Source organism: Euphorbia lathyris, chromosome 6 (genome assembly GCF_963576675.1).
Source record: "Euphorbia lathyris chromosome 6, ddEupLath1.1, whole genome shotgun sequence".
NCBI lineage: Eukaryota > Viridiplantae > Streptophyta > Magnoliopsida > Malpighiales > Euphorbiaceae > Euphorbia > Euphorbia lathyris.
This window is the reverse complement of record NC_088915.1, coordinates 85,336,027-85,354,302: the sequence shown is the minus strand read 5'-3', so window position 1 is coordinate 85,354,302 and position 18,276 is coordinate 85,336,027. Positions and strand designations below refer to the sequence as shown.

Below are 18,276 nucleotides of genomic sequence, written 5' to 3'. Positions count from 1 at the left end.
GTGGTTAGTTTTACAAAAGGGCTAATTGAAGCCAAATGATTTATGGTTATGAAATAGTTTGGAATTTGATTGTGAAAGGAAATTTGAGCACGTTATGATTTTATGATTTTATATCCATCGAGGGTTATCCAGATCGGTGGTCTTATATTTGAAGACCATGTTCAGTGAGAGACATGGCATGTGTACACAGTCTGAAAACCTATTGGGTATGGCAGTGAAGTGTTGGATAAGACCATATGGGATAGGCAATGTTAAGAGACGTCTCGACTATATATGTGGTTATGGATTGATACTTAAGGGGGGAAACTCGAGGATGGATACAATGTTTTAAGTTCGTTTGGATATGTTTTCGGTTATGATTGATTTTGATATAAGGTTTTACGTTTGATTGATTACGAGTTGGTTTGATAAAATATTGATTTGATTACAAGTTGGTTTGATAAAACATTCATTTGATTATGAATTGGTTTGATGAAACGTTTATTTGTTTTGATTCGTTTTGGCAAGATGCATTATATATATAAAGTTATATGAACTTAAGTTCTGAGTATATTTTATAAAGTTTTGATTAAATCCCTTTATAAATGTATATATGTAGCTATGTTAAGTAAAGTTGGTTTTTATAGCTGATAGTTTCTTACTGAGATTTTTGTCTCACGTTTTTAAATGTTTTAATGTTTTTTTAGGTGAGAAAGTACATGATATAGAGAAGGTTACCGACCGATTAGGCGAGGTTTGGAAGCTGACTGCTTATTGTTAGAATTATGGTTAGAACTTTGGTATTTCAATTGTAATGGATAAATTGGAGACTCCTAAGTATTGATTATGATCTTTTTATTTCACGCCCGATACCGATTGAGGTCGTATAGAGTCGGGTGTGACATTTTAAATATATTTTCTTATACATTTTCACACAAAATTTTATTGGGCACAAATTCTTATTATATGTTTTGAACTTTTATTAATAAATAAATTACCGCAATTTAAATTCTCAACCATTTAACCTAAAACTTTAAGTATATCATGTCAAACTGACTCTTAATAAAAAATTATTTTCTCTTTTTGACAAAATTTTCTTAAGAGAAATTTTTTGGATCATCAATATTTTTTTTTCTTTTTCTAAATGACAAAAGGTGTGAAATAAATATTGGGCTTTTGTGAATACATCCTAAAATTAAACTTGGGCTTTTATTATGGGAATTTGGGTAGCAGCCCAAGTGTATTCTTAAATTTTATTTGGGCCGAAAGAAAATAAGAAAGCCCTAAATTATATAGGCAAAATAAAATTTTAAATTTTAAAAATCAAAATGTTGTGCTACTGAACTATTTAATTTTAATCTTATTTTATTAAGCTTTAAATTATGTAATTGGAGCTTATTAAACCCTTTTATACACTAGTAGTATATACACGCATATAATAAAGTTGATAAAAATAAAATAACTCAAGAAATATTTGGAGTCAACTCGTGACCCGACGATCTAACTAGGAACTGAAGTGACCGTGGTTTTTTTTAATAATTAAAAAAGTATATTAAACTTGTACTAAAAAAACATTAAAAAAAAAGTTTGAATTGGAATAAGAAAAAGTCCTAATCCATTAACGAAAATGTGAATAATGTTGGTTGTACCATAAGAGAAATAATTAATTGTGGTTTTCTAAGTACCATGTAGACTGTGTTCTAGGTTTTAGTTTAATACATTATTTATGGTGAACTATATTTTTATTATTTTATATATATTAGTATATATATAATTTATAAAAATATATTTTTTTAGTATATATATATATATATATATATATATATATATAATTTATAAAAATAATTTTAAATTAATTATATATGTAATTAATGTATATTATTTATTTATTCTATTATCTAGTCTGACCAAACCGAATCACTTTCTTAAATCAAGTAACTCACGACCCAATTTGATTTTAGATTCGGTCTGATTCTAATAATATCGCAGTTTAGAATATTTGGCAACCCATTCTCCCTAGTTCAATTTGACTTGTGTTTTTAGTTTGTATATTATATTCATTTTTCTTTTGTTTTTTCTTTTTTTTTATATATATTTTAATCATAAAATAATCAAACAAGAGTAGTTCACGTAGTTGGAGCAAAACATAAATTTAACTGCTTAATATTTTATATTATATTAATGAGCCAAATAACTAGTTAATATTGGAGATATTCTACCGTTATTTTAGGGATGAAAATTTGCACCCTATACAAAACGTTGAATTCTAATGGATAAAGAAATCATCTTTTCTTGTCCATACTAAAAAACGTTGTTTTTAGGCTAGACAAATATTATATTTCTTGCTTTCAAATATCGATTCTGCAATATAAGTAGAGATGCTAATTTCTTACCATTCGGATTAATCATCATTTCTAGATATATCTATATATTATTATTATTATATTATGTTATAATATAGAATATTCTAAATATTAAAATTATTATTTATTATATTATGTTATAATATAGAACATTCCAAATATAAAAAACATATTATTAAAATATTATTAAATTGTAATTATATAATGTATTATATTAATAATATTTATTATTATAATATTATAAAAGTTAATCATGCTACTAAAGAACTACTAATTGAAACAATATATGCCACTTAATGATTCAATTGAAAATGGAATCTCGTATTAAATTATTACTATTTTTTTTTATCATAATCCTCTTAATATTAAGGTGGACCCTCAAAATATCCTAAAAAAACCCAAAAGAAAAATAAAATAATAATAAATTCAATGGCCAATAATAATTGTGAGTTGTGAACCCAACAAAAAGTTGAGTCATTTTCTTAAAAAAGGTGAGTCACAATAATATTGACAATACTAATGTTGTTTTTATCCTTACTACTATATTACTCTTTTGTTCATCTTCTATGACCTCATTCATGCCTCTATCTATCACCTTCCTTTAAAATGCTTACCCTTTTTCATTGTTATCAAGCTCGCAACAGATCAGTCGGTTCGACCAGTCGAACCAACCAAGACATCTATCTGAATCCTTCCAGTAATCGGAGAGGCAGTCTAGCCGGAAACCAACGTAACCCTAAGTCTTTACAAACATTATATATTTAAATTTCAGGTTGACAGAAAAAATAACAACAATAATGGTTATCCGTTATATGTAAATATTATTTATTTGTTTATTTATTATGTAATCCGATTCGATCAATCTGAACCATCCGGTCCAATCAAGTGACCCGTGACTCAGTTATAAATCCGGTTTGATGTCCTATTCGGTTCTGATAATATTGCCTTTTTATTTTTTGTCATTAAAATTATTACGAGTCGATCGAGGCGGTCATCTAAGTGAAGATTTTTAAAACATTATACTGATGCCCTCAAATTGAGCGATATAATTAGTTTACCGATTTTTGACAACTTGAGCGACCCTAAACGGCTCCACGCGCCCTTTAAAAATTATTCTTAAATTTTAGGTCAATTTTTTTAAATTTAAATAAAATATTAAATAACCAAAACCTAAACTAAAAGAAAAAATATAAACTATCAAATTTTATTTTTAATAATATTAATATTATTTCTATCTTAATATAAATACTATATATATATATTTTTCTATTTCAAATATTTTATATTATTATTTTATATAATATAAATCATATTTTAATCGTATTTATATAATATTTTATTTATTAAAATTTTAAAAAATATAAAAATACAAATCAGATTAATCTCCGGTTAATTTCAGGAAGCCATGTTCATCTGATTAGCATTTAACATTTTTTACAACCTCGATTTTTATTATAATTTGCTACGGTAGAGGAAAAAACATTCAAAGAGTATCTACTCAATTTTTCCTCTAAAATTATTAGGAAAGTTCAGTTTGACTCTCCTCGTAAAATAAATTTAATTTTATCCACGCAGTAAAATTTCTAGCTCAATCTTTTTTTTTTTGTCATCCTATAAAAAATGGTAAAATTGAACTACATTTTCTATGGTAAGAGAAATTGAGCTAAATTTTTTTTACCATGGAAATTAAAATTCGATTGTTTTAAACGATGAGTGTAAAATTGAACTTCTCCAATAATGTTGGAGGTACATTTTATCTATATCACGATAAAAAAAAATGATAACTTGACAAATTACAATTTACTATAGTCTTAAGTAGCAATCATCATTAATGAGACTCAATTATAAATACGTAAAACTCTTATGAATAATTCGATTAAAGTTGAAATAGTCATTATCTAAAATAATAGTGTACAACATTTTCTTTCAAACTCGTCTCTATCTTAATTATGATTTAAACACTGAAACATATACACTTATCGCTAGCTCTATTTATTTTTCTTACCACGAACCTCAGTGAGTGTTTATCGTTTTTCATTTAACCCGAACATGTTAAATAGAGATATTAACTTCTTACCAGTCGTGGAGTCGCCGCTCATCGCTCATTGGTTGAGAAAGCAATAACTTGTACTTGTTTAGTACTTTTACTATTTGTGCTAACTTCACTCTAATTACTATTTTTAGCCAATAAAATGTAAAATTATGTCCCAATTAATCATAAATACTAAGATTAAAACATTGCTAAAACGGTCCAAAAATAATGTATAAAATATAATCTAATTATATGTAACAAATTGGAGACTAAAATTTTATCCAAAAATTACTAATAGAACATTTTTTTGAGTAGGAATTTCCAAATCTCAATAAGACAAGATATCGATGCTCCAATCATGATCGAGCTCACTCGTTGGTGAGTTGACTCGGCTTTCAATTGAGTCAACTCGGCCGAATCATTGCTCAAGTTGAAAAAACAAATTACTATGAGCAATCTAAAAAAAACAACAAATAATCATATGATTATTATCCATCAAACCCCGTTTGGCTCCACACCGCGTCACGCACGCGCCGCAAGTCACGGCCCTTGAGAGTCCTTCCAACGCCCTCAAAAACAGACGCGCCACCCATTTTTTTCCTCCGAGCATACTCACGCGCCAGGTACTCGTGCGGAGGAACCATCTCCGACTCATGATCGTCAAATCCGTCGTCTAAAGCATGTAGCGAGTCGACCGAGTCAACTCGGAGGATCTTGCTCCAGTCCGGTACGTTCAACGGAGCTGACGTGGCCATGTGACGAGATGACGCAGCTCCTCCTCCACCTCCACCTCCTCCTCCTGCCACGCTGTCATGGCTACGGAACTGGTGGACGATCCTCGGCTGCGACACCGTTTTGCCGCCTGTGGATTCATCGAACGCCAACGATAATCCGCCGATCGTCGTGTGTTGGTCATCCCGCGGGAGTCGCCGGCGACCGCCGCCTCTTCCATTGCTTTCAACAACATCGCCTCGCGGACTCCAATCTCCTTGCGAGCTATTAATGATTAAATTCTCATTCCGTTCTCCTTCTCCATCATCGACAATCGACCAGATATCTTCCTCACCTAGCTCCGATGAGTCTGTGCCGGAGCCCGGAGTGCTTTGGCCATTGCTGAAAGTACTGTAGCTTCCGAGTAGCCTTTCACTCCGACTGGTCGTCAATCTCCTCCCCTTGGCCATATATCGGCCAAATGCGGATGAAAACCGATCGGAAAACTAAAAAACAGAATCAAAGAAATCAGATAGAGAAATCATAGAAATTAATTATCATTCCATTAGATTGATTAAACTCACTCACTCAGTCTCTCTCTCTCTCTCTCTCGCTCGCATAAGGTGAGTTTGAAGGAGAAGACATGTTTATATAACAATGGCGAGTTCAGGGAAGAAAGAGAGAAAGAGAGAGTGTACTGTTGCATTTCATGTGAATTTGGGATGCATTTTGTCTGCATTTCCTCGCTTTCAATCAAATAATGGGGTTGTGTATGGTGACGCCAAGATAGGCAGGAAACTGTTTTCTAAAATTTATAAAAGAATTTACAGCGGTTCACGCGCTTTTGGTGGTGCGTGGTGTTCACTGACCAATTGGTTACGGTGGAGTGTGCTCTAATTCGTCGGAGAAGAGTGAGTTTGGATGAGACTTGAAAAAGACTTGCCAAATTTGGATTTAGTGGATTGTAGTTCGTGGGTTGGGTTGGTAATTTACTCATTTTAGTGTCTTTCTTTTATTTTTATTTTTATTTTTCGGAACTACTTGTTTTCTTTCGATTTTAAATTCGAGATAAAAAAAATGTTATCTACTACTTATTACCAACAATAAATCGTAATGATAAATAGCAATAGTTGAATTAAACGACTTTTAATCACATAAGATGTGGAAGTATCATTTTCTTATACGACATTTTATATAAACAGTCTATAATATGATTCTTTTAATACAATTTTTATTTTTGTTATATTTATATAGTGTATGATAAGGAATATGGACCAAGTCCACTAAATCTAACTCACAAACCCTCCAAGCAACCAGGTCAGGGCCAATCCGAGTCCATATATATGGAACGGACCAAGACTCAGCTAGCACCTCTATATAAACTCAATTAACAAGGTTTGCTCTCTCTCTCTCTCTCTCTACCTATTTATCTCTCTAAAATCTTTCTTGACTTGGGTGTCGGAATGTTACCAGTGACTGTTCCCTACACAGGTGACGTTCGATATTCAAAGATATGCACAAGTTTCCACATTTTCATTATTTGATGTTGTGAACATGGAGAACAAGTGACCTTGAGATTTCCCTGTACAAAATGACTAATGAACCAATCCACACTCTCGTCAAAGAGATGCTCATTGCAGTTGTCGAGACATCAAATCCTATACAGGAGCAGCCCATTTTAAGCCCCATATGAATGCCATTGAACTTGACCCCTTTGCTCACGGAGGTGGAGCCCGATGAAGAAGTAGCTAGCGTCACCGCGCAGTTGGTTAGTGTAGTCTGGAGTTTCCAACAACTCAGGCTATACAAAACGCAGCACAAATGAAAATAATAGAGCAACAACAAGCCCTGTACAAAATATGGGAATTCCTTAAGAGTCGGGATCTTTACAAAGGCAAGCTTTGGCCCCGATAGTCGGACCTATTTCAACGTGCATAACGGCCCCTACCCAGACCTTGTCAGCACCTTTGGCTCTCGCGACACCTTCAACATTGCCCTCCAGCCCAGCAGTTGTGACCTTAGCACAGTGGGAAGTCGAAGACCTGTTAGAGTCCAAAATATAGAGATTCTTGGAGCCTTAAGCGGATTAACGGGAGAAAACATAACTTCAAGCAAAACCCCTCTAGTGCATTGGATCATCAACACCCCATTTCCCACGAGACTGGAAGACTCCCAAAATCACCTTCTACTCAGGCACTGAGGATCCCAATGACCACATGACCTCTTTCATGAGTACTATCAACCTATACTCAAAAGACGAAGACATAATATGAACAGTTATCTCCACCACCCTATCAGTAAACATGCATGAGTGGTACCGTGGCATGGCCCCTAAATCGCTTGAATCATTGGATCTCTTGAAGGACCTTTTCCTATCCCAATTCGTAGTGGCCGCTAAGGTAAGAAAAATAACCTCAGACCTCAATAGCCTACAACAGCACCCCACCGAGCCGCTTAGGAACTTTCTTTCAAGATTTCATCACTCGGCCTCCCAAGTCAAAAGCCTTAACTTGGAAGTCGCCCATGATGCCCTGGAAAATGGAACCTCATGTGAACCTTTGAAATAAAAGTGCTTCAGGAAAATCTCGTGATCCTTCAAGGAGCTTATGTCTATAGCTTATACTTTCATCTGATACGATGACTATGATCGCCCAGCAGGCTACGAGGAGTTCGAGAAAGACAAGGCCAAGGGTGACTCCCAGCGTGAGGAAAAGGGAAAGCAGCATGCAAAGCCAATAGATTAAGGAAGAAGCAAGAGGGATGAGGCCCCAATGACTTATCAATCACAACGGGAGATGGACCACACAGACTCTAGGACCGCCTCTAAACCAGAATGCTCGGTACGTCAAGAAGTGCATTATTCAGAGTGGGTCATTGCCCCTCCGCCCCACAAGATTGGGTAGAGGCATGGATCTCCATTGGAGAATGTGTCGAAACATTGGACAAATAAGGAGCAATACTACAAGTACCACAAGTCATCGGGACATTCAACCAAGAACTGTAACCAACTGCAAAAGGAGATCGACAAACTCCTTGATCAAGGTGCTCCACCCAAGGCAGCATGCCAGACAAACATGGCCTATAGACTTCAGGACTTAGCGCCCAGGAAGGAAGAAAACAAAAGACCCTAGTATCAAGGTGAAATCCAGGTAATTTGGGAGGGAGCACCCGCTCATAGCGGAGCATCAACCTCTAATAGAAAGAGGAAAGTGTTGGTCCCTTATAACGTAACAAGTTAGTTCCAAGGGGGGGGGGGATAGGAACTATTTAAAATTTTATACGTTGAGGCTGACTTCTTTTTCTTTGAAAAAGGTTTACACAGCGCGCTGAGTGAACTTAAGACACTAGCTTAGTCAGCTGGTGACTAAGTCAGCTTCATTCTTTGAGTCAGGAGATAGCACTTGAGTCTATTCCTGAACTCAAATACTCAATGCACACAACTCATCGTGACCTCTTTACTTAGTCAGTTTTTAAGCAAGCAATATATATATATATATATATCAAAGGAGTTTAAGGTTAGAAAGATGTTACTCAGCAGATTTATCCAGGTTCGGCCTCTATGCCTACGTCCTGTCCCCGGAACACGTTCCGAGCTTTCGAATTCTCTACTGAGCTCTTTAAAGGTAGAGCACCAAACCTTTTACAACTAGAAGCTCAGTATAACAAGAGTACCTTCCTCTATACCTCTACTCACTCCTATTCTACCGTTGAGTACTATAACCGAGTACTCAGCCTCTCCTTTCTATTTCTAGAATTGATAATAAGATTGTCCTAAACAACAATTGCTAAGACACTTTAGATGATTGGAAATCACTCTAGACTTTTACACAATAATCTGGAAATTGGTGTAAGTATTTGCTTTGCTTTTTCTCACAGAACTTCAAGTGTGAATTTGGTCAGCGTAATGGCTAGTTGAAGATCTGCATCGAATGAAGCAACTGAAAGGCCTATTTATAGTGACACTTGAGGTATTCGGTGATTTCGAATTTCAAAATAACCGTTGGAGGGAAACGGCTTGATGTCGTTGTCACTCAGTACACGCTCAGTGTCGTTGGCCAATCAGATTCTTGCATCTTTTGTCTTCGGTCAGTGATGAGTAGCTTTTGGTCAGTCCAGCAGAATGTCTCTCCTTTTATGGCAAAGTCAACCAGACAGCTTTCTGTATCTTCTGAACTTTACCCGAAGTGGAAATACTTTGTCTGGAAGTTGCTTTTGCTCAGCTGCTGTCTTGTACTCTTTGTCGTTCAACTCAGCAGTTTCGTTCCGAAGTAGTCAAGGAAGGTCTTCTCGATCCTTCTCATGCTGAGCTGCGTTTCATCAACAACGACAACATTTTGCTTACACGGGCCGAGTGGTCTTGATCTGTTTTGACTTTCTTTTGGGCCTTTAGCCTTTTTAATATTTGTGTCTTATAAACAAGTAACTTAACATTGAACAAACACATTAGTATAATAAATCAAAGCATTTAAACTTAGTGTGTTTAGAATATTTTTTAATCATATACTTAAATAATTTTGTCAAATCAAAATCATGTGGAAAGGTGTTTCAACAAACTCCCCCATTTTGATGTTGGCAAAACTATTCAGTGAAGAACTCAATGTTGAGCTTCCCCATGATAGTTGACCTTTTATAACTTAATAAACTCCCCCGTAAGGGTTGAGCTACTGACTCAGTTTTACTCTAAACATTTTAAAGTTTAATTGAGTAAGTCCTAGGTCAGTTTTTCAGATAAAGGTCAGCTCATGGAACATATTCTATTAACTCAGTTTTAAGCGGAAGATTTAACTATCAGAGAGCGCTGAGTATATTATTGTTCAATGAGTCTTATAAGACAATGTTTTATAGCATGCAAGACAGTGTTAACAGCATACAATCAACAAACATTATAAATGATAAACATAGTTGATGTATTTGAAAATGCAGAACATAAAACATAATAGCTAAGCATCACATAAGATTTTAATCAAGTTGAATAATTAATGCAGGCATTGTATTAAGTTTAAAGTAGTCAACATACATAAGCAAAATAAACATAGAAGATAAAACTAAGAAGTTGAGCTAGCTAGTTCTATTTCTTTTTGCTCTTAGGCTTTTGCTGACTGCTCCCAACAGCATCCTCTTGCTGAGTTCTTCTAGCTTGTTCTTTCTCCCCCATTTTGGCAGCATCGGGAGGAGGAGGAGGAGGCCTGAAAGAGCTTGTCTGGACAGCTTCAGTAATTTTAGCTGACATGTTTTTAAGCTTGAGGGTGCTTGCATTTATGCCATCAAAAATAATGACACCCTCTTCCAGTACATCTTTATCAACCTCGATGTTGGATGAGCTGAGCATGCTCAGCACATATTCTTGTGATTTGCCTACCCAGGTTATAGTGTCCATCAGCGCAGCAAATGCCTGATGAAACATTCTTAGTAGTGATGTGTCATAGTATTGACACTGGACGTTGGAATGATGTATATGGGTGAAGGTACGGTGTGAGTACTGGAGAATTTCGTTCTGCTTCAGTTGGTCAGTTTCCATCTCTTCCTTGTTTAGATTCAGCAAGCGAATAGCTTCACCGATCTGCTCTACTGAGCATTGAGAGTAGGAAGCCAGCTGATCGTTAGTCTTTACTTGCTCAGTTTGCAGCTGGTTGAATAGATGGTGGACTTCAGCTGAAGTGGCATACCCAGAATTCGCAGCTGACAAGGTTTGGAATTGTCCCTAAAGGGAGTTAAGGTGTTGAACCATAGTCAGCTGGAGTTCAGCCAGCTTTGTTATGGACTCCTGCTTTGGTTGTTGAGCTTGGATACTGGTCATGACACTCAGCAGGTCTTTTAGACCTCGAACCTCGTTGAGAAGTTGAGTGACTTGTGAGAGCTGAGTGGACTGATTATCGGCAGACCCAGCAGCAGTTTTTGAGGTCTGATGAAGGTCTTGGATCAAGGCCTGCGCTGAATTAATGATCCTTCTACCAGAATCAGTGGCAGTGAGATAGTTGTATGTTTTATTAGTTGGACCAGTTGGTGGAGGTGTTAAGTTTAATTCAACATTTGAAGTGCCAGCGGGGTCAGTGACTGGTCTTGGTGTGTCAATCTGCACTTGTTCTGTTGGTTTGGAAAGTGATTGAACAGCAACATTGATGATGGGTTCAAAGTCAGGCTGAAGCTGACTTGTTGGTGAAGGTGGGATAGGTTCAGTGCTGTCTGGAGCAGGAATTTCCATAGTCGGCTGAGGACTAGGTTCAGCAGTGGCATCGAGAACTTGCTCGATGTTGGTTGGATTTTTAGAAGCATTTAAGTCGGCTTGTTCCTGTGGAAGAGAAACAGAGGCTTGCTTTTCGGTTTGCTCTAGTAGAGAAGAAGAAGGTTTTCTGAAGAACTTTAGCTTGATACGTGAAGGATCAGGGGTCAGCTCAGGTTGGGTCTCAGTAAAGTCCAAAACTGTAGTCTGATGTGCCTTTACAAGTCTTCTTCTTTTTCCCTGATCAGTATTGGGTTATTCTGTGTGCTTAGCGTCTTCGTCTGTAGCCAACTTAGTGTTAGTTGACTCAGCATCTTACTTTTCACTTTCTGACTCAGTGTCATCCTGACCACTTTCTTCTTCAGATTGTTCTTGCTCATCATCCTGCTCTTCTTCCTCTAATTCTTCTTCTACCTGTTCAATGAACTGATCATCCAGTTCAACTCCATCGTTCTGTTGCTCAGGATCAAAGCCTTGACTCTGGGCATAATGAGAGTTGATGGGTACGAAGAAGGTAGTAGGTAGAGCATCAATTGGACTTAAGTCCGAAGAGTTCTTCTGTTTCTTACTCAGTGATTCCTCATCAGCGTCTGCTCTTTCTTTTGCCTTAGGCACATCTTGCCTAGGTCTTTTCTCAGCTGACTTGGGCTCAGCTTGACCTTGCTGGGACTGAGCATCTGTTCCTTTGGATACAACTCTCAGTTTCTTTGGAGGATGAACAGTTCCCTTAGAGGTGCTTTGCACAGCTTTCCTCTTCCTGTCAGCGGGGGCCTTAGTCCTTCTGCTTTTCTTGACCACTATTCCCTCAGCGGTCTGATCAGCAGCACCTTTTGCTTTCTTAATTGGCTGATCAAATTTCAAGGCAAATAGGGGAGCAGCAGTGATCTCTGATCCTTGGGCCTTAGTTTCCCCCGATAGGTTCACTTGGTGGTCCAAGAGGATTTTGGTGATGAGTGAGCCCAACCTTAGAGTTCCAGTGCTCCTTTGAAAGCCGACGATTAAGAATACTGGCATGTTGATGGGCTTGTAGGTCAGCATATTCCATATGAAGCATTGCTCAAAGTTTGTTGCTGAGCTGGTGCAATTTATCTTCGGGAAGATATAATTGGTCAGCATGTAGTGTGCCATCTTTTGGTGTTGGCCCATTGAAGTACTGGAGATTTCATCAGCATGGCCAGTAGGTTTTGCAAAACGTAGTGGAGTACCCAGTGTTGTCCTGATCTCCAGACTTCCTAAGAATGGCTCCTTCATTCTTAAGTTTCAGAAGGCTGGCTAAGTAGGTGGGATTTATGAAGATGGTTTTGTCCTTCACCTTGGTGACTAAGCGGTCCTGGTTGTCATCAGCGACACGAAGGTGGTGGTAAAATTCCCTCACCAAGTCAGGGTAGGTAGGATCTCTTATTGAGAACAGCTTGGTCCAGCCATTCTTTGAGATCCACTCACAGAATGGTTGATCAGTTTCCACAAATTCTTTCGAGAACCACCTTGAGTGGTCTATCTTGTATTCCCTGACCTTCTCATAGACCCTGGTATATGTTCGTTGCTTAGGTTTCTTTCCCTTGGAGGAGGTACCTTGGTTAGTCTGGGTATTCTTGCTCGGTGTGGAAGCTTTGGTTTGATCATGCTGGGTAGGAGGCTTAGGGTTTCCAGCAGATCGGTGACCGGCATCGGAGATGTTTACAGAAACGTTCGTCATTTTCGCAGAGAAGATTGGAAGGATTTGAAGTTTTTGAGAGAGAAAGTATTAATGGCAGAGAATTCTGTAAGCGTAAAGAAATAAAGGTGGGGATTTGCCCACTATTTATAGAGGTGAGAGATGGATCTTATCGAATCCATGTGTCAGTTTTGCCATTGGGATATTCACCCGACAAGAATCCTGGCATTTATGACACATTCGGTGCATACGTCATCCTAGGTGGCTATACGCGTGCTTTTGCATTTAATGCAACAGATCAATTTACTCAGTTTGAGAATCCTAATCGTTATATATTCTGAGTAGTCAGTTTTATACAAACGGATGGTTTAAGTAATTGGTTGCTCAGTTTGAGGTAACTACTCAGTGCGCATATTTGCTCAGCATGTGATATTCATTCATTTAGCATTAAACACTCAGCATACATCTATTCACTCAGTAAGTAATAGCATAAATCATTCAGCATGGTAATTCACTCAGCATGAATATATATTTAGAACTGGAATTTACTGAAGAGGATTGAACATACCAATGGCTTCCCTCAGTATGCTGAACTGCTCACGGGCCAGTGGCTTCGTGAAGATATCCGCAAGCTGCTCATCCGTTGGGACATAGGTCAGCTTGATCTCACCCTTGAGTACATGGTCTCGAATGAAGTGATGTCTGATGCTGACATGCTTCATCCTGCTGTGCTAAATTGGGTTCTTTGATAGATCAATTGCACTTTTGTTTTCACATTTGACCTTAATTGTCTTTGTTTGAACACCATAGTCTTCAAGCTGTTGCTTAATCCATAGGACTTGAGCAACAAAGTTTCCAGCAGCAATGTACTTAGCTTCAGTGGTAGACAAGGCTACTGACGCCTGCTTCTTGCTGAACCAGGATGCAAGACAGCTCCCTATGAAGTGGCATCCTCCAGAGGTGCTTTTTCGTTCAAGCTTGTCTCGTCCATAGTCAGCGTCAGTGTATCCAACGAGTGTGAAATCATGCGTGTTGGGATACCATAAACCTACGTTCACTGAGCTTTGCAAATATCTAAGGATTCTTTTTACAGCTATGTAATGAGATTCCTTAGGGTTAGATTGATATCTAGCATAGTAGCATACTGAGAACTAAATGTCCGGTCTACTCGCTGTTAAGTAAAGCAGAGAGCCAATCATACCTCGGTACAATTTGCTGTCTACTGACTTACCATTCTCGTCAGCGCATAGGACAGTGTCAGTGCCCATAGGAGTAGATATTGGCTTGCAATTTTCAAGATCATATTTCTTCAATATCTCCTTGGCATATTTAGCTTGACTGATGAAGATGCCATTTTTTCCTTGTTTAATTTGAAGTCCAAGGAAGAAGTTGAGTTCTCCCATCATTGACATTTCAAACTCAGTCTGCATTTGTTTGTTAAATTCCTTGCACATTGACTCATTAGTTGCACCAAAGATAATATCATCAACATAAATTTGAGCCAGCAGGGTATCTTTCCCCTTTCTCTTAATGAATAAGGTTGTATCAGCTTTGCCTCTGACATAATTTCTAGTCAGCAGGAAACTGGTCAGCCTCTCATACCAAGCACGTGGTGCTTGCTTGAGGCCGTACAGAGCCTTTTTGAGTTTATAAACGTGGTTTGGGAACTTAGGGTCCTCAAACCCTGGAGGTTGGTTAACATAAACTTCCTTATTTATAACTCCATTAAGAAATGCACTCTTAACATCCATTTGAAATAATTTAAAGTTCATATAAGATGCATATGCATATAAGATTCTAATAGCCTCTAGCCTTGCCACTGGGGCAAAGGTCTCACCATAGTCAATACCTTCTTGCTGACTGTAGCCCTGAGCTACAAGTCGCGCTTTATTCCTGACTATGTTCCCTTATTCATCCACCTTGTTGCAGAAGACCCATCTTGTTCCAATGGTCTTCTGACTCCTTGGATGTGGCACTAGCTCCCATACATCATTTCTTCTGAATTGATCAAGTTCTTCTTGCATGGCGCTCATCCAGAATTCATCGTGCTCAGCTTCAGCAAAGTTCTTTGGTTCCTGAACTGAGACGAAGGCTACGTTGCTGAGGTATCTCCTGAGTTGATTTCTTGTCATCAGGGTATTCTCAGTGGCATCAAGAATAGCACTCTCTGAGTGTCCTCTTGGTATCCTTATCTCCTTTGGTAGATTGATGTCTTGTGCTGTCTGTGTTTCAACAATCTCTACAGGTGTAGACTGGTTAGTGAAAACAATTTTAGGTTCACTTCTACCTTTGGTCAGCCCTTGAGGGAATGACTCGGCGGCTGTATCTTGATCAGCGGGTACTGAGTATGGATCATCCTCAGTCAGCGGCTGATATCTTCCTGCAGGGTTAGTTTCGTCGAACTCAACATGTACTGACTCTTCTAAAATTTGAGTTCGTTTATTGAAAACTCTGTATGCTTTGCTGTTTGTTGAGTAGCCTAAAAAGATAGCTTCATCAGCTTTTGAGTCAAACTTAGCTAGGCTATCTTTGGTATTTAATATAAAACATTTACAGCCAAAGGCACGAAAGTATCCAATGCTGGGCTTTCGTCATTTCCAAAGTTCGTAGGGGGTTTTCTTTAATATAGGTCTAACAAGAGCCCTATTAAGAATATAGCACATTGTGTTGACAGCTTCTCCCCAAAAGTACTTTGGAAGCCTATGCTCACTCAGCATTGTCCTGGCTATTTCAATCAAGGTTCTGTTTTTCCTTTCAACAACCCCATTTTGTTGAGGCGTTCTAGGAACAGAGAAATTATGGTCAATGCCGTTGGTTTCATAGAATTCAACAAACTGTTGGTTCTTGAATTCTCCACCATTATCACTTCGGATGTGAGCTAACTTAAGGTCTTTATCATTTTCAAGTTTTCTTACCAAATTTGAAAATGTCTCAAAGGTTTCATCCTTGCTACTCAGCCAGATGATCCAATTGTACCGAGAAAAGTGATCTACAATGACCAAGGAAAATCTTCTTCCACCCAAGCTCAGCGGCTGGACTGGACCGAAGAGATCCAAGTGTAGTAACTCTAATGGACGCTTAGTTGAGACAATGTTTTTACTATGAAAAGATTGTTTGGTTTGTTTTCCAGCTTGGCAAGCGTGGCATAATTGATCTTTTTCAAATTTAAGTTCTGGCAGTCTCTCAACCAATTGCTTTCTTGCTAATTTGGCCAGGAGGTCCATGCTTACATGACCAAGTCTCCTGTGCCATAGCCAGGAATTTTCTTCCTTTGATACTAAGCATACAGTTTTTGAAAACTTTTTCTCTAAGTTCAGCATGAAGACATTATCAATACGAGGGACAGTTAAAATTAACTCATTTGTTTTACCCTCGAATATTTTACATCCAGTGTCATCAAATATAACTTTTCTCCCATTGTCACATAGCTGAGCTACGCTGAGTAAGTTATATTTGAGTCCGCTGACTAGGGAGACAGACTCAATAGTAGGATTACCTCCAACGGTTCCTGAACCTACTATCTTACCCTTTTTGTTGTCTCCAAAACTTACGCTTCCTCCTTGTTTACGCTCAAATGTGATGAACTGAGTTTCATCACCAGTCATATGCCTCGAGCATGCGCTGTCAATATACCACATTTTTTACTTCTCAGCACACCTCAGGCTTACCTGCAATGTAACTAGTTACTTTTAGGTACCCAATTCTTTTTGGGTCCTGGCTTGTTAGGTTCAATAGGTAAAGCATCATATTTTATTTTATGGCGACATACTTGGATAGTATGGCCATTCTTTCCACAGAAGTCACAACTGACCTTCCGTTTAGGATGTCTCACTGACTGCTCAGCACCCCAGTGCTGAGCGTGCCAGCACACCTTTGTGGTGTGTCCTTTCTTCCCACAGAAGTCACATTGGACATTCTGCTGAGGATTCCATCTCTGCTGACCAGTACTTCGGTACTGAGTATTCGGAGGAATATTTCTTTTGTTTGGAACCTTTAGTTGGTTCTGAATAGATGTGACGTCCTTTCTCAGTTTCTTAGAATCTGATTGGACCTCAGAGACAAACTTTTGCATAATTCCAATGTTACTATGCAAATCTGAGTTATCCTGAAGAAGATATCGAAGGTCACTCAGTTTGACCCCCTCAACCTCGTCACATCCCATGCTGAGTGCTCTAACCTTTTTATTACACTTTTTGACAAGTGTGTAGAGGTCACTCAGGGCATTAACCATTTCATTTCTGAGCAAGGGTAGTGATAGTACCTCAGTTGAATGTTCCTCATCGTCAGATGCAATGGAGGGGTCAGCATGCTCAGAAACACATGGCTCAGCAAGTTCATCAGCCATGAAATAAATCTTTGCTAACTCAGTGGCATCACCTTCAGATGATGATGAATCATCACTATCACTCCAGGTTGCCACCATTGCCTTCTTGCCATTCTTTCTTTCTTTTCTCATCGAGGGACAGCTTGACTTGATATGGCCAGTTTGATGACATTCAAAGCATGTAATGGGCTTTGAGCTGTCCTTCTTGTACTTGCTGTCACTGGAGTCAGCTTTGTACTTATCAAACTTCTTATAAGGCTTCTTAGAATATTTGTCATTCTTTTTGAACAGCCTTTTCATCTTTTTGGTAAACATAGCCATCTCTTCATCGTCTGTTGAGCTCCCATCAGTGGAGTCAGCTTTCATTACAAGAGATTTTTGCTTCTTGTCTTCAGACTTTTCCTTCACCTCGAAATTCTTCATTGAGATCTCATGGGTTAGCAGTGAGCCGATGAGTTCATCATACTTATAGGTGGTTAAGTCTTGAGCTTCCTCAACAGCGGTCTTCTTTGCTTGTCAGCTTTTAGGAAGACTCCTAAGAATCTTCTTGACTTGTTCTTCCTCAGTGAAGATCTTCCCAAGTCTCTTGAGCTCGTTGATGATGTTTGTGAATCTTGCATTCATGTCTGAGATCCCTTCATCATCGTTCACTTCGAATAGCTCGTACAATCTCATATGCTGGTTCACCTTGGATTCTTTCACCTTGTTGGTTCCTTCGTAGGTGACCTCCAGCTTCTTCCAGATCTCCTGCGCTGACTCACAACCTGAAATCTTGTTGTATTCTGCAGCATCTAGCGCACAGTGAAGCATGTTTATAGCCGAAGCATGATTTTGTAGCTTCTTGAGATCATCCTCTGTCCATCTGGTCTCAGATTTGACAACCGTTTGGCCATCAACAGTTTCAACAGGAACAAATGGGCCTTGGACTATAGATAGCCATGCACTCATATTTGTAGCCTGAATGAAATTTTTCATCCTATTCTTCTAGAAGGT

The 18,276-nt window shown here is 38.1% G+C and overlaps 1 protein-coding gene across 2 annotated transcripts; it reads right to left on the bottom strand.

Moving 5' to 3' along the window:
- Positions 1-4,584: 4,584 nt before the first annotated feature.
- On the bottom strand, positions 4,585-5,812 carry LOC136234006 (protein S40-5-like). 2 transcript variants are annotated; one of them, XM_066023752.1, is made up of 2 exons: positions 5,674-5,812; positions 4,585-5,591 (listed from the first exon to the last, which is right to left on the bottom strand). In XM_066023752.1, exon 2 carries the CDS (start codon positions 5,553-5,555, stop codon positions 4,863-4,865), a length of 693 nt encoding a protein of 230 aa, XP_065879824.1. In that variant the 5' UTR covers positions 5,556-5,591; positions 5,674-5,812; the 3' UTR covers positions 4,585-4,862. The 2 variants fall into 2 exon arrangements, with proteins under 2 accessions (XP_065879824.1, XP_065879825.1); XM_066023753.1 differs by having other exon boundaries at positions 5,670-5,779.
- Between the last annotated feature and the right edge of the window lie 12,464 nt (positions 5,813-18,276).

What these genes read in the sequence shown, in the direction of transcription:
- LOC136234006 (XM_066023752.1), bottom strand. Translation starts at nt 5,555, where the DNA reads ATGGCCAAGGGGAGGAGATTGACGACCAGTCGGAGTGAAAGGCTACTC.